This window comes from Amia ocellicauda, chromosome 10 (assembly GCF_036373705.1).
Source record: "Amia ocellicauda isolate fAmiCal2 chromosome 10, fAmiCal2.hap1, whole genome shotgun sequence".
Classification (NCBI taxonomy): Eukaryota; Metazoa; Chordata; class Actinopteri; order Amiiformes; family Amiidae; genus Amia; species Amia ocellicauda.
Genome location: NC_089859.1, coordinates 37619576 through 37642862, shown reverse-complemented (window position 1 = coordinate 37642862; position 23287 = coordinate 37619576). Strand labels below are relative to the sequence as shown.

At 37.0% G+C, this 23287-nt stretch overlaps 1 protein-coding gene across 3 annotated transcripts in view; it reads left to right on the top strand.

Moving 5' to 3' along the window:
* The window catches only part of nfatc1 (nuclear factor of activated T cells 1), a 155918-nt gene that overhangs the window by 41489 nt on the left and 91142 nt on the right, over window positions 1-23287 (top strand). For all 3 annotated transcript variants that reach the window (XM_066716054.1, XM_066716052.1, XM_066716053.1), the window contains exons 5-8: window positions 786-958; window positions 4171-4311; window positions 15609-15664; window positions 22504-22636. In XM_066716054.1, the coding sequence (XP_066572151.1) occupies window positions 786-958; window positions 4171-4311; window positions 15609-15664; window positions 22504-22636 (503 nt within the window). The remainder of the gene's footprint in view (window positions 1-785; window positions 959-4170; window positions 4312-15608; window positions 15665-22503; window positions 22637-23287) is intronic.

Sequence of the window (23287 nt, the reverse complement as noted above, 5' to 3'; positions counted from 1 at the left end):
TAAATTCAGACCAGTTTATCTTTGTTAAGGCTTTTACAAGTCAGTCAGGTTTTATGTAATTTCATGAAAGTGTACAGCTTCAACTGAAGGATTTTTCCACTGAATACTTCTGCAGTGGAAAACCCCAGACAAAACCTTTAAAGACAAATGTGGCATTCGTTAAAAATGTTGAAACTGTAATATTGCAAACACTGAAAATATCCACAGTAGAGTGAGGAGGGGAAAAACATTTAAACATTAATACATTTCATGATGAATGGCAGAAGTGGGTGTAAAACTTTTTGTCTGAGCCAGCAGGCTCCTCTGTTGGAAATATCTATGGAGAGACCAAGTATGTAAAAAAGATCTCGTGGGAACCTCCTTTTTGGACCATTAAAACTTATATAAGCAATTAATGTCCAAAGCAGTACTTTAATAAGATTTGGATTAAAAATGGAGATGTAGCTGATGGGAGTTTTCATAGTACATCTAATTTTAATACTTCACAGTCCTAATAGTTTGTATTTTAAACACTTTTATACTTTTTGTTTAGTGTTTGTGAGTCTGAAAATAAATTATACTGTTTCCCTAAACTACATTCACTCACTTTATTAAGAGTTTGCCTTTCTCATAGTCAATATTTAATTTAATTTGGACGTCTCTCAGCTGTATACAGCCCTACTCACAATTTCCTTCGACCACCTCCTGCAGTCCTTCATGAATCACGCCTAACTTTGTGAAGTGAATTGTGCATGATAACTGTGCTTGAGGGCCTTTCTCCATCTGTGTCTTTGTTGTGCTGACAGAATTGATTGTGCTGGAATCCTGAAGCTCCGCAATTCTGATATTGAACTGCGAAAGGGTGAGACAGACATTGGACGCAAAAACACCCGTGTAAGGATGGTTTTCCGTGTGCACATCAATCAACCCAATGGCAGGACCATCTCCCTGCAGGCGGCGTCCAACCCAATAGAGTGCTGTGAGTATATCATGCATGCTTTGTGTTTTATCACAGAAATTAGTGGTGACCCACCCAACCTGGAGGACAACATTATTGCATCACCCTCATTTGGATACAAATACCACGACTTTAATTTATTTCACACAAATGGGGATGCAGAAAAGATATAGGTCACTCATACTTTATCAAGGTATACTCCGGATCCTAAAGAGCAGGTTAATGCTGACAATCCAAAATCATTCTCAACAAATGTATCTTCTAAGGCAACTCTATGCCCCATGCCACTAGGGAATGGATGTGAGATTTATAACTCCATGTTGTCTTTAATTTCATCAGAATTTAACAATGGCATTTGCCAGATTTAATAAAATTATCTAAAATGTTCAGGTTTACCATTTCCTTGGGATGTGGATGCCCTGCTCAGCATGAACAACAGTCTTCATAAAGAGTAGCTCCCTGTTTGTATATCCGTCCCCTATACTTTACCCTTCGATGACTAGGAATGGGAGCTCCCTATTAAAAACACATTATTCACAGTGCTTCATGGTTTATATTACATTTAATTGAGGACATTTACCATTATGTAGTCAACAGGTGTGAAAAGGGTGAGAAATACAGTGAGGGAAAAAAGTATTTGATCCCCTGCTGATTTTGTACGTTTGCCCACTGACAAAGAAATGATCAGTCTATAATTTTAATGGTAGGTGTATTTTAACAGTGAGAGACAGAATAACAGCAAATAAATCCAGAAAAACGCATTTCAAAAAAGTTATAAATTGATTTGCATGTTAATGAGGGAAATAAGTATTTGATCCCCTATCAATCAGCAAGATTTCTGGCTCCCAGGTGTCTTTTATACAGGTAACGAGCTGAGATTAGGAGCACTCTCTTAAAGGGAGTGCTCCTAATCTCAGCTCGTTACCTGTTTAAAAGACACCTGTCCACAGAAGCAATCAATCAATCAGATTCCAAACTCTCCACCATGGCCAAGACCAAAGAGCTGTCCAAGGATGTCAGGGACAAGATTGTAGACCTACACAACGTTGGAAGGGGTTACAAGACCATCGCCAAGCAGCTTGGTGAGAAGGTGACAACAGTTGGTGTGATTATTCGCAAATGGAAGAAACACATAATAACTGTCAGTCTCCCTTGGTCTGGGGCTCCATGCAAGATCTCACCTCGTGGAGTTTCAATGATCATGAGAACAGTGAGGAATCAGCCCAGAACTACATGGGAGGATCTTGTTAATGATCTCAAGGCAGCTGGGACCATAGTCACCAAGAAAACAATTGGTAACACACTACGCCGTGAAGGACTGAAATCCTGCAGCGCCCGCAAGGTCCCCCTGCTCAAGAAAGCAGAAGTACAGGCCCGTCTGAAGTTTGCCAATGAACATCTGAATGATTCAGAGGAGAACTGGGTGAAAGTGTTGTGGTCAGATGAGACCAAAATCGAGCTCTTTGGCATCAACTCAACTTGCCATGTTTGGAGGAGGAGGAATGACCCCAAGAACACCATCCCCACCGTCAAACATGGAGGTGGAAACATTATGCTTTGGGGGTGTTTTTCTGCTAAGGGGACAGGACAACTGCACCGCATCAAAGGGACGATGGACGGGGCCATGTACCGTCAAATCTTGGGTGAGAACCTTCTTTCCTCAGCCAGGGCATTGAAAATGGGTCGTGGATGGGTATTCCAGCATGACAATGACCCAAAACACACAGCTAAGGCAACAAAGGAGTGGCTCAAGAAGAAGCACATTAAGGTCCTGGAGTGGCCTAGCCAGTCTCCAGACCTTAATCCCATAGAAAATCTGTGGAGGGAGCTGAAGGTTCGAGTTGCCAAACGTCAGCCTCGAAACCTTAATGACTTGGAGAGGATCTGCAAAGAGGAGTGGGACAAAATCCCTCCTGAGATGTGTGCAAACCTGGTGGCCAACTACAAGAAACGTCTGACCTCTGTGATTGCCAACAATTGTTTTGCCACCAAGTAAGTCAAAGGGGTCAAATACTTATTTCCCTCATTAACATGCAAATCAATTGATAACTTTTTTGAAATGCATTTTTCTGGATTTTGTTGTTGTTATTCTGTCTCTCACTGTTAAAATACACCTACCATTAAAATTATAGACTGATCATTTCTTTGTCAGTGGGCAAACGTACAAAATCAGCAGGGGATCAAATACTTTTTTCCCTCACTGTATGAGGGACCCTGGGATTCTTTGTGTTTTTTTTTTACCCATTTTAAATAGGTGTATTTTTGTTTTATTTTGGAAGATTTAAATACTTTTTTAAGAGAAATTAAGTATTAGGTGACTTAACAATACTTTCAGCGTAACATTTAAAATATATAAGAACTGAGAGATTACTTCTACCACTGAAAAAGTTATGAACCATAAAAGTTATAGGGTACATTTCTTTTAAGAATATTTTGTCCTACTTGCTTTCCTTCTTCCCTGCATCCTCAGATTAAATTCTCTAATTGTCTAGTAGTAAGTAGCATATGATTGCCTCAAATTTTTCAACAGAGATTTGGAAGTCTGATACGTTTTTCTCTAACCAAGGAGTTGTCAGCATCTGGGAGTAATCTGCAACTAAAATTGTCCTTCTTGGAACAGTTTTGATGTATTATTTTTTATTTTATTTTTTATGTCGCTTAATAAATTTAGCATTTCAAAGACATTGTGCAAGATAGAACTACACCAAATTTATTTCAAATGTTTGGACAAATTTCGTATTAAGATCACTATTAAAAAAGTAAATAAATACTAAGACTAAGTGAGGTAAATGATGCATAGACTGGGAGTGATGAACATTGCTTGGGAATGATTCCCTTCATATTGTTTTGTTTTCCAAAAACAGTTCTTACAATACTGTTTATAATTATAAAGTAATTCAGAAAGCTAATGAAAAATAATATCCAGAATTATCCCATGCATGTCTTGTAATCTTAGTGTCAAAGGCATTTATCTGCAGTAATAAAGAAAAAATACACCAGGCATACTTTAAAATGAATGTGCTTCCAGTAAGTTGTACAATTACATTATGTTTAAGTTACCAAGTCCTGCCAAAATCAAAAGAAACACATTCTACAATAATAAAGGGGGGGCGATAGTGGGACTCCTCTTGGTGACGTACGCATTTAAAAAAAACTGCTTGGAGGTTCAGGGGTGGATGGGGAGTGGGTTTAAAGGCATACAGTAGTGAGGAATTATTCCTTCTCCCACACAGCTCAGAGATCTGCCCAGGAATTGCCTCTTGTGGAGAAGCAGAGCATGGACAGCTACCCTTTGACAGGAGGAAAGAAGATGGTTCTGAGCGGGCACAACTTCCTGACAGACTCAAAGGTGGTGTTTGTGGAAAAAGCCCCAGGTAGGCTGACCGCCTGACAGCAGCCAGCTAAGAGAGAAAATCCTTCTGTGCCTTCTTGCTCCCCCTCTGAACCTTGAAAGTGTGTGCTCTCCCTTTTCTCTCTCTCTCTCTCTCTCTCTCTCTCTCTCTCTCTCTCCGCCGTCAAAATATTGCGCAGCCTGCCAGAAAGCCACATGTGGTGTACATTAAGGCACTATATTTTTAACCAAATGTATTTACATTTGCAGAAGTTTCCATTGCCTGTTCGCTGACGGTTGCCACAAGTAAAGAAATGAATCACAACACGGCATGTGCAGTTTCTCTAGAGCTGGAACATTTATTTTGATTTTTTTTTCCATTTTCCTTTGGATGGGAAGGAGAAGTGACTGCTCTAAGATGTAGATAGGAGAAGTTTACAAACAGCAATTTCCTTGATTAGCTTTATAAAGTTATGGGCAAGGCTGAAGTGTGTAAACATAGGCACTGGTTTTCAATGTGATCGGGTTTTTTTTAAAGGAAAGGGAAGCCAGTAAATCTTTCCACCTGTGACTTTCATGGCTTCTGAAGGGATGCAAAGACAGGCCCTGATGTTTTTTAATGGAATTAAACTGCATCAAATTGTTTGCAGCATATTCCATAATCATTATTATTATAGTATTTATTGTTATTCTTAATAGTAGAAGTAGTAACGATAGTAGTAGTGGTAATAATAATAATAATAATAATAATAATAATAATAATAATAATAATAATAATAACCACAACCAAATAAATGCCACTGATAACATTTTGTCTTGCACTTTTCCCCCCAGCATGAAATATTTAAGTGACAGGGGTCTATGATTCATATTGTAGCATTTTTTTTTCTTTTTTTAACTTGCACTGTATCTGACTGTATGTGAGTTGTTAAATAAAGCAGAAATGAATTAACTTAACAGTGACTGTACTGAGATTCAGAAATGATTCATTGCTTACAAAGACCCAAGTCTCCACAAGTATGTATCCGTGTCTGACATTTTCAACACATTATCAGCACCTTTTTTTCTCCCAATTTTCTGAAAGTAAATATTAAAGTTTGAAGCAAGAGATTTAAAATAATATATGGGAATGTAGTAAAGTGTTGTTTTTTAAAATAATCATAGCTTTTGAATATAATGTAAGCTAGACTTTTGTAGGAAATAGGAAAAAGTTGAACTGGAGCAAAATGTTTTAACAATCATCCTTTCTATATCCACACAAGCAAGGGATACAATACAGTTACTAAATTACATGCTTAAAAACATAAGAACTAAGTTAGTGTTTTAATTTAAAAATACACTTTACCAATATGATTTTAAAAAGGGACAAGATAAGAGATTGCAATGTGATTTTCAAAGCCTGATTTATACAACAGAATCACTTAATTATTATTACTAAATATGCAGAGCGTGGATAAATGACACAATTTACATAAACCCTTTGAATTAAGTTGCTTAAAATAGTATTATAGTATTCAGGCTTATTATTTGTTATACACACAGAATGTATCTCAGTAACTGCTCTAACTTCTTTGCACAGTAATACATTACCAATACTAAAGAGACTAAATAAGTTTTAAGAAGAGTTTTAAAATACAGTATATTATTGGTTTATGCATACTTTAGGATAAATGTTGATGTTTACCATATATTTTATAGCACAAGGTCAAATGCAGCCACATAAATGACTTGGCTATATATTTTTCAAAGGTTAGCACACAAAATATTGTGAAACTATTACACTGCCAAAGTTGATTGACATGAATAGAAACTTAAAAAAAGAAAGATTTGAGAAGAAAACAACAACAAAAACAACAACAACAACAACAACAACAACAACAACAACAACAACAAACAAACCCTGCATTCACAATAAAAATATTGAGAAAAGGAGTTTCCATACAAATAAATTAAATTTTTTGTTTGTATATGTGAAGCCATAGAAAATATTGACCTACAACATTGCTAAATCAATTAAATACATATTTATTGTACTATTGATTCTAGTACCTGCAACCTTGCTGTACCAATTAAGGAAGATTAAATTATACAACCAGCACAGTGTTTCCTAGTGCCCATGCGGTTAAAGCCTTTGTGCTAGTATTGACCTTGTAGCCTGGTTGCTGGTTCAAATTCACACTAGGCTGCTGTACCACATGCCACTGAGGGTTTGGTGAGATGGAGTCAGTAGCTCACTGTTCCTAAGTAACATCTGCGCATTATCAGAGAGGTCAGTATAAGTTACCCACTGTGAAAGCCTGTTTGCACACTAGGATCACAGTCCAAAAAGAAGAGGATGTTTCGATGATGCAAATGTATATGGAAGCATATTTTGTTTTCACCTTGCTTGGTTCGTTAGTAGTGCATCAGGTTAAAGGTTGTATTAGGCTATTCTGAAATTGATTTAAAAGGGAAAAAACTATTGCTGAACAAAATAAATAATCTTTCATATTCTTTTGAGTATGTATTGGGATAAGCTGGCTTCTGCTCAATTTCCTTGTTAGTATTAAGTTCCTAAAATATAAAATAAATATTTTAATGTTTACTTATTAACTAACAAAGTAATCAAGTTTTTAACACTGATATCTCAGCTGCAAGGTTAGGCTCAGCAGGATGCCTTTAAACCGTCGGACAGAAAATATTTGGAAGTTTCTATTACAATACCTGGAATCTGAAGTGTTAACTTTTACATCTTCAGCAATTCAAAGTCATTGAATCCCAAAAAATGTATAACAAATATAAGCTAAGAGAAACTGTTACAGTTACGGTGTCTGCAATAGGAATCCCATTTGTACAAATGTATAATTAATTAAATGATTACAATTGATTGATTCTTCTACTTTGAATTAAACACAAACTGTGTGTAGAATAACTAAATATTTATTTATTATTATTCTTTATTAATTATTTATTGTTGAAGAAGGCTGGAGGCTTTTACTTTTAAATAAATGGCTTAATTAAAGGCCAGTAAGTCTATTTGGGTATGATGAACTGAAAAGGGCTGGCTCTAGGGCCCTGCTGGACTGGCCTTGGGATGTGAGCTCTCTTGTTTTTCAAGAGGGTTTCCCTGAGTCTGGCACTGGCCTTGGATTCCACAGTGAGCCTGCCATGGAAACACCCCTTGCTCCCCCACCCCCCTCTTCTTTTTGCAGTCTGTCTTCAGAGCAGCAGCACTTGAAACACTTTATTGCCTTGACATCCTGACTGATTAACCCTCAACATCAGCAAGCTCCAGAGAGTCTGCAATTGACTCCCCTCCTGTCCTTGTTAATGCACTGGGAGTCGCTCTCTGTTAACGGAGTCAGACTAAAGGGAATCCCTCAGAGGACTCAAGTGCCTCTCTCTCTCTTTCTCCCTTTCTCTCTTTCCCTTTCTCTCCGTCAGCCAACTAACCTTATTAGCTGAGCACAGGGAGAGAACATTAGGTAGCCTATGTTATTGGCCTTTTGGAGCCACATTTATGTTCTGTGTTCTGGGATTGCAGAAAAGGTGCCAAAAATATGTCCTTTAATGTCGTCTGCCCTCCATTGTAATATATATTTTAGTTGTAATACAAAAATATGTATTATTGACTTTACCTTTAATGTCCATAATGCCAGTAAGACTGGCAGAGAGGTTTGTCGATAAGTAAAGTATATACCTTGTCTTTAAATAGCTAGTTTTACATATGAACTATGAATATATGTAATGATAATGTAATCAGAATACTTGTCAATATTGACTTAAATCTTTGAACTGTTAATCTACTCATCCACAATATATGACTATAAAAATATATATATTTTTTATTTTTAGCACTTTGTTCCCAATACTTTCTGAAGCCCCAGACTGCTCGCAAAGACTAAAATAAGCATTTTCACTCCCTGCCATACGAACCAGCAGCACATTCGTTATTCTTCATCAGAGTCCAATTTTTTTTTTTATAAGAAAGTTTTATGTCATGATTCTGGAATTGTATTACCTTGGAAAGTTCATGAATAAGGCTTATAAAAACTCTGCATTCTGCATAATATCCCCTAATTTTGGGTTTCTGGAGTTCTGACAGACATTACTAGTCCAATAATCGAAGGTTAAGCAGGCTATTAATTTTCCGAGATGTATTCCAATAAACACCTCCCAGAAATACCAGGATTTTAAGTAGCAACAGACGTGACCTGCATTCCAGTAAGAAGTATAGTTGAGAGTAATCCATTCCACTGGGAAAGAGCGTTGTTGGGGGAGCAGAGGAAAATACAGCACATACTACGAAATGGGGAGAATTACACATCATATAGCACAACGCCACTACTTTAGAATAGTGCCATCTGACCAATTTATAAGGATTACTTAGCTTTTTAAAATTGTATCATCAGCCCAAACTAGATTTCATTAGTGTGTGAACATACAAAGACTCTGTAGATCTGAGGTGGTAAGTAGCTTATTAAATTAAAAGACCTTGTAGTTTTCCACATATTTTTTCACTGCTTCGTATGGTTCCAGAATAAACAGATTTTGCTGTCTATTTATTTCTGTGTAATGTACACTGTACACTGTATTACCAAAATGTATGGTTTCCCAAGCTTCCCTTCACCAGTCATAGAATGGAATAGAGGTGATGTGAAATGCAGTTTGTTAGTTGTTTTTTTTTTAAAGGAATCTTGATATTTTGATAATAGGATTGGTAGAATTGTACAATGGGGGCTTGTATGTCTACCAACATGATAAAGCATTGTGCCACAATGCTGGGAGTATAACACAATAGTTAAATCCTATAAAAATATTCTGTGATGAATAGAAACAATGGAAGGAATAGCAAAGACCAACCTTCTCTGCTGCTCTTGAAACTGCACTGTAAGAGGTATGGCACAGAATTCATACTTATTTTTTCTATAAACTATCATATAAATTGTAAACACCAGCTTTTTTGAATGTGTCAATCCAATCCCTTTGGTAACACTATATATGTGGCAAGATGTAATCTTTGGTTCAATCTGCTTTCTGCACATTGTCTAAAATTGTCTGCAGCGCACAGATATGTTAAGTCAGTTCTTCATATGTGCCATTAAAAACTAGCCTCAGGGTGTTTGTGTGTATGTAGGAAGTGTGCCTTGTAGACTGTGACTCATCAAGGAGGGAATCCCTGAAGAGAGGTTGAGCATTACAAAGATGTGTTTTGGAGCAATTTGTTCACTTTCCATTGATAAAAGCAGTATCATCTGATGCACAATGTAAGTGTATAACATGCAGATCCTATTTTATTCTATGTAGTACAAACAGAAAAGGACTTTTTGTAGTGGCTCACAATGTATGTGTTAGTTGCCTTTATTTTCCTGGCTGAAATTCAGGCACTATATCCATGAGTGCACACATTCTCAGAAATGTAGCTGAAAATGATACCTATCCTCACAAGCAAATCTCTTCACTGTAGAAATTAAAATAAGTGCAAACAAGCAATTGGGATGTGAATACAGTAACATTTTCAAAGTCATTATACTCTTCATTCTCCTTTCCAAGGTACTTAAAATGATACAACGTTGTTAAATAGAAATCATTTTAGAATTAATGTAAACTACTTTTGGCTATGCTTGGTATCTTCTAACCTTGACCATGCAAACGTTTTATAATGCCCCAAATATATAAAATATATAAAATATATAAAAATATGATGTGTTGGCTAAAGAACTAAAGCTCATAACATAAGGTGTGTGTATATAAAATAACAAAACAAACTTTTAGCACATTTTCACTGGGAGGTCATTTTATACAATGAGGGCTTTGTATCATGAAATTAACATGCCTTTCCTTGCTTTTCTTGAGCAGTAGAGGAAATTAATTCCATCTTGAAATACTGGTTATTTTCTGTCAGACTTTTTTGTCATATGTGGGCAGCAGTAAGCTTGTTTATTGATCCTGCTGTATTTTGCCCCTGCTTGGTACCAACAAAAACATTTTTCTGTCCTGGCATGCAGTTACGTACCTCTAAGAATGCAAGATTGTGTGTGGGAAGGAGTGGTGGGGAAGCCTCTGTGTGACTCAGACAAAAGGGAATTCCCTTATGAGTAGGAACGGTTTTACATCTGGGTTGATTGGACTACTGCCTGGGATGCTGAAGGAGCAGTCTGAACTCGTATCCACAGTGAACAGCTCAGTGCCACAGGACAATGGCAGATTCAGAATCATTGTTTGCTGCACCCTGCTTTACATGTAGGAATGTTCTTTAAAGTGCTCTGTTTCCATTAGTGCAGTGACACTTAACAGAGGTAAACCAGGTGTCATGTTGAGAAAGAAAAGGCAGATCCAGACATGGATGATTGTTTTTGGCACTTAGTATTGTCTACTGTAAGATCCAAGTTTAATTTTGAAAGATTATGATAATGAGAGTTTATATATATATATATACATACATACATACATACATACATACATACACACACACATATCTAGATAGAGAAAGAGAAAATTGATAGATATTGAGAGATATATACCTCTAAAAAAATAATAATCTTAGATCAGGTATATCCATAATTAGCATGTGAATATGATTTTCCATTCAATAATCACAAGAATTAAGCTATTTAAATATGTTTTAAAATTGTTGTTCCTCCTTATTCCATCTCAGCCTTTTCTTGACAGTGAAGAGTTTTGCTCTTATTATTTCTGAAAGCTGTTAAACCATACATTATGTTAGAATCATGGAAACATGAGAACATGGAAAACATCAATAGTTCTACTGACCTCATGTTAGAGAACAATTTGTTGTTATGGATGGGAGGATACCAACAGCTGAAAAATTCAAGCAGAAATATGTGTATATATATATATATATATATATATATATATATATATATATATATATATATATATATATATATACAGTATATGAATATATATTATGATGGTGTGCTATGACTCTCTGCAAAGATGCAGCATCACAACTTAAATAAAATGAATAAACTACTTAGCACACAGTGTAAAAACTGAAAACTTTTATGTAACTCACATAAAATATGCTGACTATGTAACTGTTTGGCTGTTGGGTAACTGGATCCATAGGGAAAAAGGAGTGATTAAATTAAATATGTCTTCTTTCCTATAAGACACACAAAATAATTCAATGCTGTAGACATTAGTCTAAACTGGAACTGAAGTCTGTCTTCCCGGGGGAACACAGCTGGCCCACATCAGTTAGTCTCAAAAACCTGCTTGCTTCAGTGTTACCACAATTACAGCCGATTGCACACAAGCATGCCGTACCCACACTACTGGAAACACAGCAGATCAGATGCTGTATATATCACAGTCAACCACTACGAGTACAAACAAGCACCTTTAAGTGACATATGAGGCCCTTTCTAACCATCTGTCTATATTTACTGTATATATGCTGTTCAGTACACCTCCCCGCTGTTTATTGTGGACCCTTTGGTTTCTACACACCAATTAAAAGCAAAAGCAGCTGTTTGATTTCTGAAGGAGCAGTGTATGACAAATGGCCAGATTGTATATGTTCTGATCCCCACAGGCAACCATTAAGGGAACATTGTAACATGTCTCCAGCTACTTTATGTTATGTCTATGAGGGTAATTATTTGCTTTAAGGAAGGTAGGAGAAATATTGCTAGTCTGCCTGCAAATCTGGGCAGCTGCCAAGGCAAGGGGTGTTGCCTAGGGTTTCAGAATTAGAAGCATTCTGCAGATGCTACTGAGAGCCAGTGGAACATTTTGTGGTTTATCAGTCCTCAGGCACACACTCTGACATGAAAAAGGTATCCCACACGTGGCGCCATCCCAATTCATCTGGAACAAAAAAACGTATTTTCCTTCTCTTTTTTTCTGTCTTTCATTTTTCATCCTGCAAAGCAGTTTCCCTGACCAGGGCTCCCTAACATATTATTCCATTTCAATTCCAGTTCTGCAGTTTTTACAGTTTAAGAAAAAAAAAAAGGAAAAAAAACCTGCAAAACATGTTTACTCCAGGAGAGTTGACGTAGTGGTCTAAGGTTTCCCTCTTGGAGAGTTTCCCAGTGCGGAGGCGGCGAGATTCCCTCTTGGTTCTCCAGACGTAATATGAGGAATCATCTACCCCTTTGCCTCTGCCACATAGCAGCCTATGTTGGCCAGCCCCAGCGTCATTGCCTTTTAATAACTTGTCTGCTACTCCGGCTGTTTTTATTGTCAGTATGCAGCTCTGTGTTCCCTCACAAGGGTATAATGAACCCAGTCGAGTTGCTGCTCATGAGTTTTTTAAGCTGTAAACCATCTGCATTTTTCATCTCCAACATTTACAGGCCTTGGAAATCGATACTTAGTGGTTCCCATGAGGAACAGTACAGCAGGTACCAACCCACTCACACCCTCAGACACTTCACCCATGGCATGAATACTTATTTTCTCTTAACGTTTTTCGATTTTAAAAACGTACCTCCAAAAATGTAATGCTTGAGCCCTATAACATTGATCAGGTATTTTGTTTCGATTCTCACTCAAAAATATTTAACAGTGTGTGGACACTGACCAGCATCCTACAACAGTTCTTGGTATTTCCAAACAGAAGAGTAGATATTCCTCATGAGACTGATGTTAGAAACAGAATGTTAGTATGCCACACCCCAAATACAAAGGTGCCCTGGTCTAGTATTTATGTATATATATTGTTTTGAACAAAGTATAATATCCATTAACTATACAAAAGTGATACTCTAAGAGTTTCAGACATTTATTTTAATGATATTTCCTTTAATGACCTTTCACCAGAGTTGGACGATATCATAACTGTTACAAGCAGGCATACTACTTATAGCCACATTTCCAGGTTGAGAAAAAGGCAAGCCCTACTTTTACAGCCACAACTTGCAGTGTCTGAAACTGCTGGAGATACAAAGAGACTTGTGTGTGCTGTAATTTCTATTTCAGACAGTGCTAATGAGTCATTGGTGTAAACGTATAGTGGTTTTCTAATGATTGTATAAACAGACCAAAAAAAAGTGTATTCATTGAAGTATGATATAAAAATAGCAATGAGCTTTTTAACCATTTAAAAATGTGTGTTATTGATTTCAAACAGATGGATTTTTTATTGGCTAGCATGAAGGCTGTATGTCGCAAGATTTTTTCAGTAAAGTAAAATATTATACAAATGTCAGAGCTGAGACGTAAAAAAAGTATGATGTTTTAATGAGGAAGACAAAAGGATGTAATATATGGGGTGGGTGAACAAATATATTAGAAGTCACTTTCTTGTTATGTACAGCTCAGCTTGTAAGACTTTATTGTAGAGAACTTTTATACCTTAATTTATGTTCTGAAGTCCTCACTTTATGGTTTATTTTGTGAAGTTAGGTGTATGAAGGGCAATTAAGTAAAGGTGTTTTAGTCCCAGATAGGTCACATAAAATTGCGGATGTTTGCCCATGCCATCATTTTCCCTTCACCTCAAGTGTGTCCAACCTAAAATTTAGAACTCAAGAAGCCTTCTTGAAGGAAATTAGCTCAGATAAGTTTGTGTTGTGAGAAGTCTGCCCAAGAATATTGTCCATAGGTCAGGTTGTGGAGTTTTTAGGCTGAGTGCTTTGTGAAAATGTGTACTGTAACTTTCACTGGCAGTGACAAAGACTTTGTGAAGCAATATTGATTTACAGACTCTGTTTAGGCTACACTTAACCCCAATTGCCTGGCAATGTTATACCAGTGTCAACTCAAGTATACTAGCCACAGTGAGAACCATAATAATGAGGTTATGAGGATTGCCAGAGCCAAATCAAGTAGTACAACATAATTATCATTAAAACAAAATGACTGACGTGACCAACATTGATAGGTTACTGATTATTGATATGTAAGCCTTTGAATTACTTTTAAGTTAAAAGACTGGCTGTCAACTTCAAATAAACTGCAATATCCACCCAAGACATGCTGGTAATCTGGATAAAAGCAAAAACAAATATATTCTTAGAGAAGGGAAGGTCTCAACACGAAAAAAAATAAACCACCAACAATGTAGAGGACTGTATATAGGAATAGGCATTCACAACAATGCTGTTCTTGAGTTATTATTGTAAGAATTGCTGGCTGGTTTTGTATTACCAAATTAAAAGTAATAATGGAGAGAACAGGAGTACTGACAGCTTAGTGAAGAAGGCAGAATCCATGTTGTGGTGTAGCTATTGTATTTCAACAACATTATTTCAGTAATGAACAGCTAATTTATCTCAGGATTTTATGAAGCCACTTTTCTGAAGGATACAAAGGAATCTGCATCAACAACATGCCTAGGTAGCTTGTTCTCATACCCCCTGTTTAAAGAAACTTGTATTTTGAGTCCTATAAGCACATACACTTAATTTCCATCATGTTTACTGAATAGGTCATACAATTATCATTGTACTTTTTTGGGGGGAGGGGGTTAAGCTGATTTATTAAGCTGGGCTCATACCATCTCCTATGAGAAAGACGTTTTTGAAACATGGATCCCTCAGAGCTGCTCTGACAATTGTTGATAGCTTTGCCACAGAGGTTCCACCCAGCAAGTAGCACCAAATAAGACAAGACCATGCATATACATGTTGATACTGTCATCCCATTTCACTCTATTTCTTTATTTACAATTGTGTGGGTTAAAGAGAGTTGGGTCTTTATTGTTGAGTCACATTAATAGGAAATACCTGGTTTTTTTTTGTTTCTGTAGAGTGCTCTTTATACTCTCCAGTCTATGCCAGGGCTTCTTATTCTGCAACTTTTTCTAGACCATTCCATTATAAGATTTGGTTTCCATTCATGCTTTGACATATACTCCTCAGCTGAAGTTAAGCGTACTTTAAATATATATGCCAGAAAAAAAATGGGGAACATCTATTAAATATTATATCTTTGAAAAAATAAAATGTTTTATTTATGTGTTCTTTTAACTTTTAAATTATTTAAATAATTTAATTTAACATATACTCACATCATGATATTTAGTGTAATCAAAGGAAGACACATTTTTTAAGTCTTTCTTTTTCATAACTCTAAGATAGACCTAAGCAAAACATGCAAATTGCAAATGACAACGTTGTGCTCAATAAATACATGTGATATGGTACAGGATTTACCTTTAAGAGAAATACGTTAATGTAAGAGGCCTTTATTACAGTATAACCTCCATATTAAACGCACGCGCGCGCACACACACACACACACACACACACACACACACACACATATATATATATATGCTTCTTGTTTTTACTTACTTACTTTGAGATCATGCACACACTGAATAGATGTGTTGTTCATTAACAGATTGATGTGTTACGTGATTGTTTGTTTGTTTTATTTTTCAAGATGGCCATCACATATGGGAAACTGAAGCAAAAATTGACAAGGACTCATTCAAGTCTGTGAGTAAAGTTGTATTAACTATAAAACATTCACATCTAATTGTGCCACTTGTTTATGAAAGGAGAATAAGGACCTGGGTCTGGGGAACTAGCATGACATGTAGTGACATTTAAACAAATTGTTAGTGGGTAAACATTTTGGCTTAACGATTTGAAACATTTCAAATAAAACTGTAATATAACAATTGTTTACCCCAGTACATCAAAGTCCATCAATGTCCATCCGGAAAGTATTCACAGCGCTTCACTTTTTCCACATTTTTTATGTTACAGCCTTATTCCAAAATGGATTCAATTCATTATTTTCCTCAAAATTCTGCAAACAATACCCCATAATGACAACGTGAAATAAGTTGGTTTGAAATCTGAAAAATTTATTAAAAATAAAAAACAAAAAAAGCACATGTACATAAGTATTCACAGCCTTTGATCAATATTTTGTTGAAGCACCTTTGGCACCAATTACAGCCTCAAGTCTTTTTGAGTATGATGCTACAAGCTTGGCACACCTATTTGTGGGCAGTTTCTCCCATTCTTCTTTGTAGGACCTCTCAAGCTCCATCAGGTTGGATGGGGAGCGTCAGTGCACAGCCATTTTCAGATCTCTCCAGAGATGTTCAAATCGGGTTCAAGTCTGGGCTCTGGCTGGGCCACTCAAGGACATACACAGAGTTGTCTTGTAGCCACTCCTTTGTTATCTTGGCTGTGTGCTTAGGGTCGTTGTCCTGTTGGAAGATGAACCTTCGCCCCAGTCTGAGGTCCAGAGCGCTCTTGAGCAGGTTTTCATCAAGGATGTCTCTGTACATTGCTGCATTCATCTTTCCCTCGATCCTGACTAGTCTCCCAGTTCCTGCCACTGAAAAACATCCTCACAGCATGATGCTGCCACCACCATGCTTCACTGTAGGGATGGTATTGGTCAGGTGATGAGCGGTGCCTGGTTTCCTCCAGACATGACACTTGCCATTCAGGCCAAGAGTTCAATCTTTGTTTCATCAGACCAGAGAATCCTTCAGGTGCCTTTTGGCAAACTCCAGGTGGGCTGTCATGTGCCTTTTACTGAGGAGTGGATCCGTCTGGCCACTCTACCATACAGGCCTGATTGGTGGAGTGCTGCAGAGATGGTTGTTCTTCTGGAAGGTTCTCCTCTCTCCACAGAGACACGCTGGAGCTCTGTCAGAGTGACCATCGGGTTCTTGGTCACCTCACTGACTAAGGCCCTTCTCCCCCAATCGCTCAGTTTGACTGGGCGGCAAGCTCTAAGAAGACTCCTGGTGGTTCCAAACTTCTTCCATTTACGGATGATGGAGCCCACCGTGCTCAGAGGGACCTTCAATGCTGTATAAATTTTTCTGTACCCTTCCCCAGATTTGTGCCTCGATACAATCCTGTTTCGGCGGTCTACAGACAATTCCTTGGACTTCATGGCTTGGTTTGTGCTCTGACATGCACTGTTAACTGTGGGACCTTATATAGACAGGTGTGTGACTTTCCAAATCATGTCCAATCAACTGAATTTACGACAGGTGGACTCCAATCAAGTTGTAGAAACATCTCAAGGATGATCAGTGTAAACAGGATGCACCTGAGCTAAATTTTGAGTGTCATGGCAAAGGCTATGAATACTTATGTACATGTGCTTTTTTTGTTTTTTATTTTTTTTTAATTTGCAAAGATTTCAAACAAACTTCTTTCACGTTGTCATTATGGGGTATTGTTTGTAGAATTTTGAGGAAAATAATGAATTGAATCCATTTTGGAATAAGGCTGTAACATAACAAAATGTGGAAAAAGTGAAGCACTGTGAATACCTTCCGGATGCACTGTGTATATATATATATATATATATATATATATATATGAACAAACTGCCAATTGCTACATAAACAATGCATTAATGAAGTATATAATGTTGATGGTTTGGTTTAAAGCATATTTCCACAGTTTTGTTTAAGTGCTTTTTGTTTATTTAGTGAGAGCATATGTATATCAAAAGTATATCGAATCTTAGACTGCTAACAGAATAACCGGTATCTTGTTTTCAATCCAGTGTATAGCTCACCATGCATTGAATGTGATTTGTTTGAATCTTTGGAAAGCAAATTATTAAATAATAATAATATTATTATTATTATTATTATTATTATTATTATTACTATTAATTAAAATTAAAAAAATAAAAGCCAGGGCTATTAGCCTACTTCTACAATTAAGCAATGTTTCCAGGCTCTTCTTACCCGGCATGAGTCCACGATGTCTTTTTATTTAAAAATGTTTAATTCAAACTCCAGTCTTCAACTGACGCCGGGGCTTCATGCAGTTATTTAAAATAAATTGAAGGTGTGTATATATTAGAGCTTCTTCGATTAATCGAATAAGTGGGTCTATTAATCAACTAATGAATTGATCAACAATCCATATTTTCTCAATTGAATCGAGCAGATGTATTTTTCCCCCTTCTTTATAATAACTGACGATTATACGGTTAACACTAGAAGCGCTAGAAGCGCCGATAGCCCTTTAACGCTGTGGTATAATGGATGGCAAACGATCGAATAAAACTAGCACAAATGTAGTATTTAAATAGAAATATTAACATAAAACATTACAATGATTGGTATAGATAACATCAAAGCAGTTTTTTTTTTAAACGCGTCACTGCGCATCAATGAGACCAGTGTTGGGTAATCACTGTGTACACTCAATCTGACTCCAGTTGTAAGAAGAAACTTGTAATGCTATACAATGCGTGTGTTTTTCAAACACATGAAAAACTTTAGACTGTAGGTGAGGTAGAGATTGGCAACTTGAACTTGATTTGGGTTTATGCAGCTAAAACGCTGTAGGCATATTTTATACATATATTTAGGAAAAGTCAAGAACGGGTATGCAGAGTGTATTCAGGTACACAGAGTAATTAAAATCAAATCGTTAAAACTGACCAGCCCTGCCCTTCTGTAGTGTTACATTATAAAGGCGAATCACGCAAGAGATCACATCACAAGAGCTACAGTACAGTATCCGTGCACATACTGCAGGGTTACAAGCCGCTAATAGGAAAACTACTGCATAGCTTTAGATTCAGAAGGAAATATTGAAGACAAAGGTTTTCTGTTTGATTTGAAATAAATGCTTTTCTTAAAGACCATTATATATATAGAGAGATAGATAGAGAGAGAGAGAGAGAGAGAGAGAGAGAGAGAGAGAGAGAGAGAGAGAGTATATTGTATGTTTTTTGAACAGACAAATGGGCAGGAAAAATAAAAATTGAGTTGTGGTCTCCTAACACCTCAGAGCATCTTGGGCCTGATATTCAAACTTTATACACTTTCCGCAAAAAAATTGTGCCTCAAAAAAAAAGTGTTGATTCCCCCAAAATTTAGAGATTTTCAAACATGGTGCAAATCTTTGCATTATATTGGAATATAGCATTTTCCATCCTTTTCCACGTGTTATTGCATGTTGCAAACCTGTTTTTTTGCATGACACAGAGGTAGAAATATAGCAAAATCACTCATAATTTCAGCCACTCCCCCGATATTGCGCCATGTATACAATTAAAGGGTGAATAATATAGAATGGGTGGTATAGTGGTTAGTGCTGCTGCCTTATAGCTCTGGGGTCCTGAGTTTGAGTCTTGGCTTGGGGGCCTGTCTGTGTGGACTTTGCATCTTCTCTCCATGTCTGCATGGGTTTTCTCTGGGCACTCTGATATCCTCTCACCATCCCAAGACATGTGGATTGGTTACTCTAAATTGGTGTCTGTCTGTGGATGTTGCCCAGTGATGTACTGGCATCCTATGCCTGCCAGGATTGGCTCTGGCTTCCCCCTCACCAGGATAAGTGATTTTGAGGATGGATGGTACAGAATGGATTGTTTTGAATATGGCAAGTAATGCACACTTTTGCATGATAGCCATTTGCGCAGTATCGGGCCCCTTATCTTTTTCTTTAGCTGTTCTTTAGCTGTTTATCTCTTTGGAAATACTTTGTGAAGTGAGCTGCCTTTAAAAGTTGCCTTCTGTGATGCCTCATCCAGTTTAGCTTTTTATGGAAGGAAATCAAAATACACATTTTGTTTTGCACAATATTTCTTGGTGGTAGTCACAGCTGCTCCTTTTCTTGTCTTTGCAATTCATGACCTTACTCCTGTCTGGCTTCTGAAACCATCTTCCATTAAACAGTGTCTGTCTGAAATACAAATGGATTCTAAAACCTACTGTTGTAATGTTGGATGTTAACCACAGTAAATATTGCTCATGCCAGCTACAACCCCTGTAATATATTATATGAAATGCATTTTCTTGTTTAATCTCAACACTTTATCAAGATTTTGTTACTATTAGTTTTGTTTGTTTTGATGATCCTGTTTTATTATGATTTGTCATTCATCCAAAATCTGAAAAATCCATAGATCTTAAATATCTTATCTGATTTGAAAACAGATACATTGTCTATTGCAGAAGAGCCCCCAAAAAGTATATCATACCTTCACTTAAAACAAAAACATGTATCTTGAACTATTTCAGAAAAAGTTAGTTATACATTTGTAACCAATAAGATAACTGTTCCTGTCAGACTGGATGTTGGAAGATAATGTCAAAGTACATGTTCCAAAGGCTGTTTGTATTTTGTACTTAATTGGTGGTGGTGGTGCGGGGGGGTAATCTATTTTGTATAGTAAGGATCCTCCAAAGTCTTATTTCATTATGTTGTTATAATGGGATCTTGCCCATTAATGTGTTTAAGATTGTCTATTTTTAACTCTGTATATGGTTGATATTTTCAACGACAGCGTTCATTTTTGTACATCTTGTTAAAAAATCCCATTTACTGGGATTCCAAGCACAAATATTTCCATATAATCTGGTATATTTATTTCTGTTCACATGTACCATACCACATCACTTGCATTGATAAATGTATTGCATTCCTTAATAATACTTAAAAAGAATAAGAACAGAAGAACAAGCAAAAGCAGAAGAATAAGAATAAGAATATTGTATACATTGTTTCAGTAGTTAATTCATTTGTTCATTCAGTTAAGATTAGGCCTCATAGATAATCCATGCAAATTGAAATAAATAACTTTATACAGTTAGGTCCATAAATATTTGGACAGTGACACAATTGTCATCATGTTGGCTCTGTACGCCACCACAATGGATTTGAAAGGAAACAATCAAGATGTGCTTTAAGTGTAGACTTTCATCTTTAATTCTTTAAATCTTTAATGTGGCCCCCCAAGTTTATGGTCTCAAAAATATTTGGACAAACTAACATAATCATGAATTAAATTGTCAGTTTCAATACTTGGTTGCAAATCCTTTGCAGTCAATGACTGCCTGAATTCTAGAACCCATAGACATCACCAGATGCTGGGTTTCTTCCCTGGAGATGCTCTGCTAGGCCTGTACTGCAGCTGTCTTTAGTTCCTGCTTGTTCTTGGGGCGTTTTGCCTTCAGTTTTGCCTTCAGCAAGTGAAATGCATATTCAATTGGATTCAGGTCAGGTGATTGACTTGGCCATTGCAGAACATTCCACTTCTTCGTATTGGGTTGCTTTTGCAGTAGCTTCAGGTCATTGTCCACCTGCACTGTGAAGTGCCGTCCAATGAGTTTTTAAGCATTTGGCTGAATCTGAGCAGAAAATATAGCCCTGAACACTTCAGATTTCATCCTGCTGCTTTTGTCATCAGTCACATCATCAATAAATACGAGGGAACCAGTTCCCTTGGCAGCCATACATGCCCATGCCATAACACTACCTCCACCCTGCTTCACAAATGAGGTGGTATGCTTCGGATCATGAGCAGTTCCTTCCCTTCTCCATACTCTTCCCATCATTCTGGTACAAGTTGATCTTTGTCTCTGTCCATAGGATGTTGTTCCAGAACTGTTCCAGAACAGGGTTCTTTAGATGTTTTGGTAAACTTTGACCTGGTCTTCCTGATTTTGGGGTCTACCAATGGTTTACACCTTGTGGTAAACCCTCTGTATTTCCTCTGGTGAAGTCTTCTCTTGATTGTTGACTTTGACATAGATATGCCTACCTCCTGGAGGGTGTTCTTAATCTGGCCAACTGTTGTGAAGGGGTTTTTCTTCACCAGGGAAATAATTCTTCTGTAATCCACCACAGTTGTTTTCCATGGTCTTCCGAACCTTTTGGTGTTCCTGAGCTCACCAGTTCGTTCTTTCTTTTTAAAAATGTACCAAATAGTTGATTTGGCCACACCTAATGTTTTTGCTATCTATCTGATTGGTTTGTTTTGATTTCTCAGCCTAATGATAGCTTGCTTCACTTGCAGTGGCAGCTCTTTGGACTTCATATTGAGGGTTAACAGCAACAGATTCCAAATGCAAATGCCACACTTCAAATCTAGACCTTTTATCTGCTTACCTGTAATTGAACTAATGGGGGAATAACACACCATGGCCATGGAACACCTGAGACAGCTGAGCAGCCAATTACTTTTGAGCTCCTAAAATTGGGGGGAACAAATATAAAAATGGGTGTAATTCCTACACCGTTTACCCAGTTTGGATGTAACTACCCTCAAATTAAAGATGAAAGTCTACACTTAAAGTATATCTTGACTGTTTCCCTTTCAAATCCATTGTGATGGCATACAAAGCCAAAATGATGACAACTGTGTCACTGTCCATTTATGGAACGTAACTGTACATATACTACAGTTATTTTATTAAATTTGCATGGCTTATCTAAAAGGCCTTATCTTAACTGAAGGCACAATGTCCTGATTCAGGTTTCTTCATTGTTAAAAGATTCCCTTTTCTGGCTTGACATTGTGATTGCATACTACATGTGTCTATTTGTAGACTACATTGGTTGTGGAGATTCCGCCATACAGGAATCAGAGGGTGACCAGTCCTGTTCCAGTGAATTTTTACGTCTGCAATGGGAAGAGGAAGAGAAGCCAATACCAGCGCTTCACCTACCTGCCAGCAAATGGTAATTTTCTAATATTAACTTCCTACTAATTTGGATTACATTCTGCTTTCCTTCTCTGTTCCTGTTACCATTATAAATAAAAAAATAAATAAAATGGTGAACTTTCATAAGGATAACACTAACAATTGCAATATCTCAAAAACATGTCCTCACCTAACCGTAGGTGTTAGTTTGAATACTCCTTCAGATTAGTGAGGTTGTGTTTATCAATGCATGTAAGGGACTGGAAAGACTTCTTATACATTTCCAGGCCAGGCTCTCGAAGTCCAAGATGAATAACCTTATTATAGCACAGGCATGCAGTGTTTCCCAGGGCCCAGGGCAATGATATAGATTTTCATCTAACATGTTTCTTTCAATATATAACTCCACTGGGGAAAGCTTATGCAGTTTCACAGTTGTTGTTTTTTCTTTTTAAATCCAAGATGGTGTTTTGGCCTTTAATATTAGTCACGTATGTGGCTTATCATAATCTGGTGCTTTATGACAATTCATATTCCTATAACAATTATGGATCCTATCCCTCCTGGCTTAACAACAAACACTTTGCTCTTTACAGTTATATTTTCACTTTGTGAATATCTGTTCTTCAAAGCTTCTGAACTCAAAAGCTGTTTGAGTGTAGACTGCTTTAAAAATTCAATCATATCC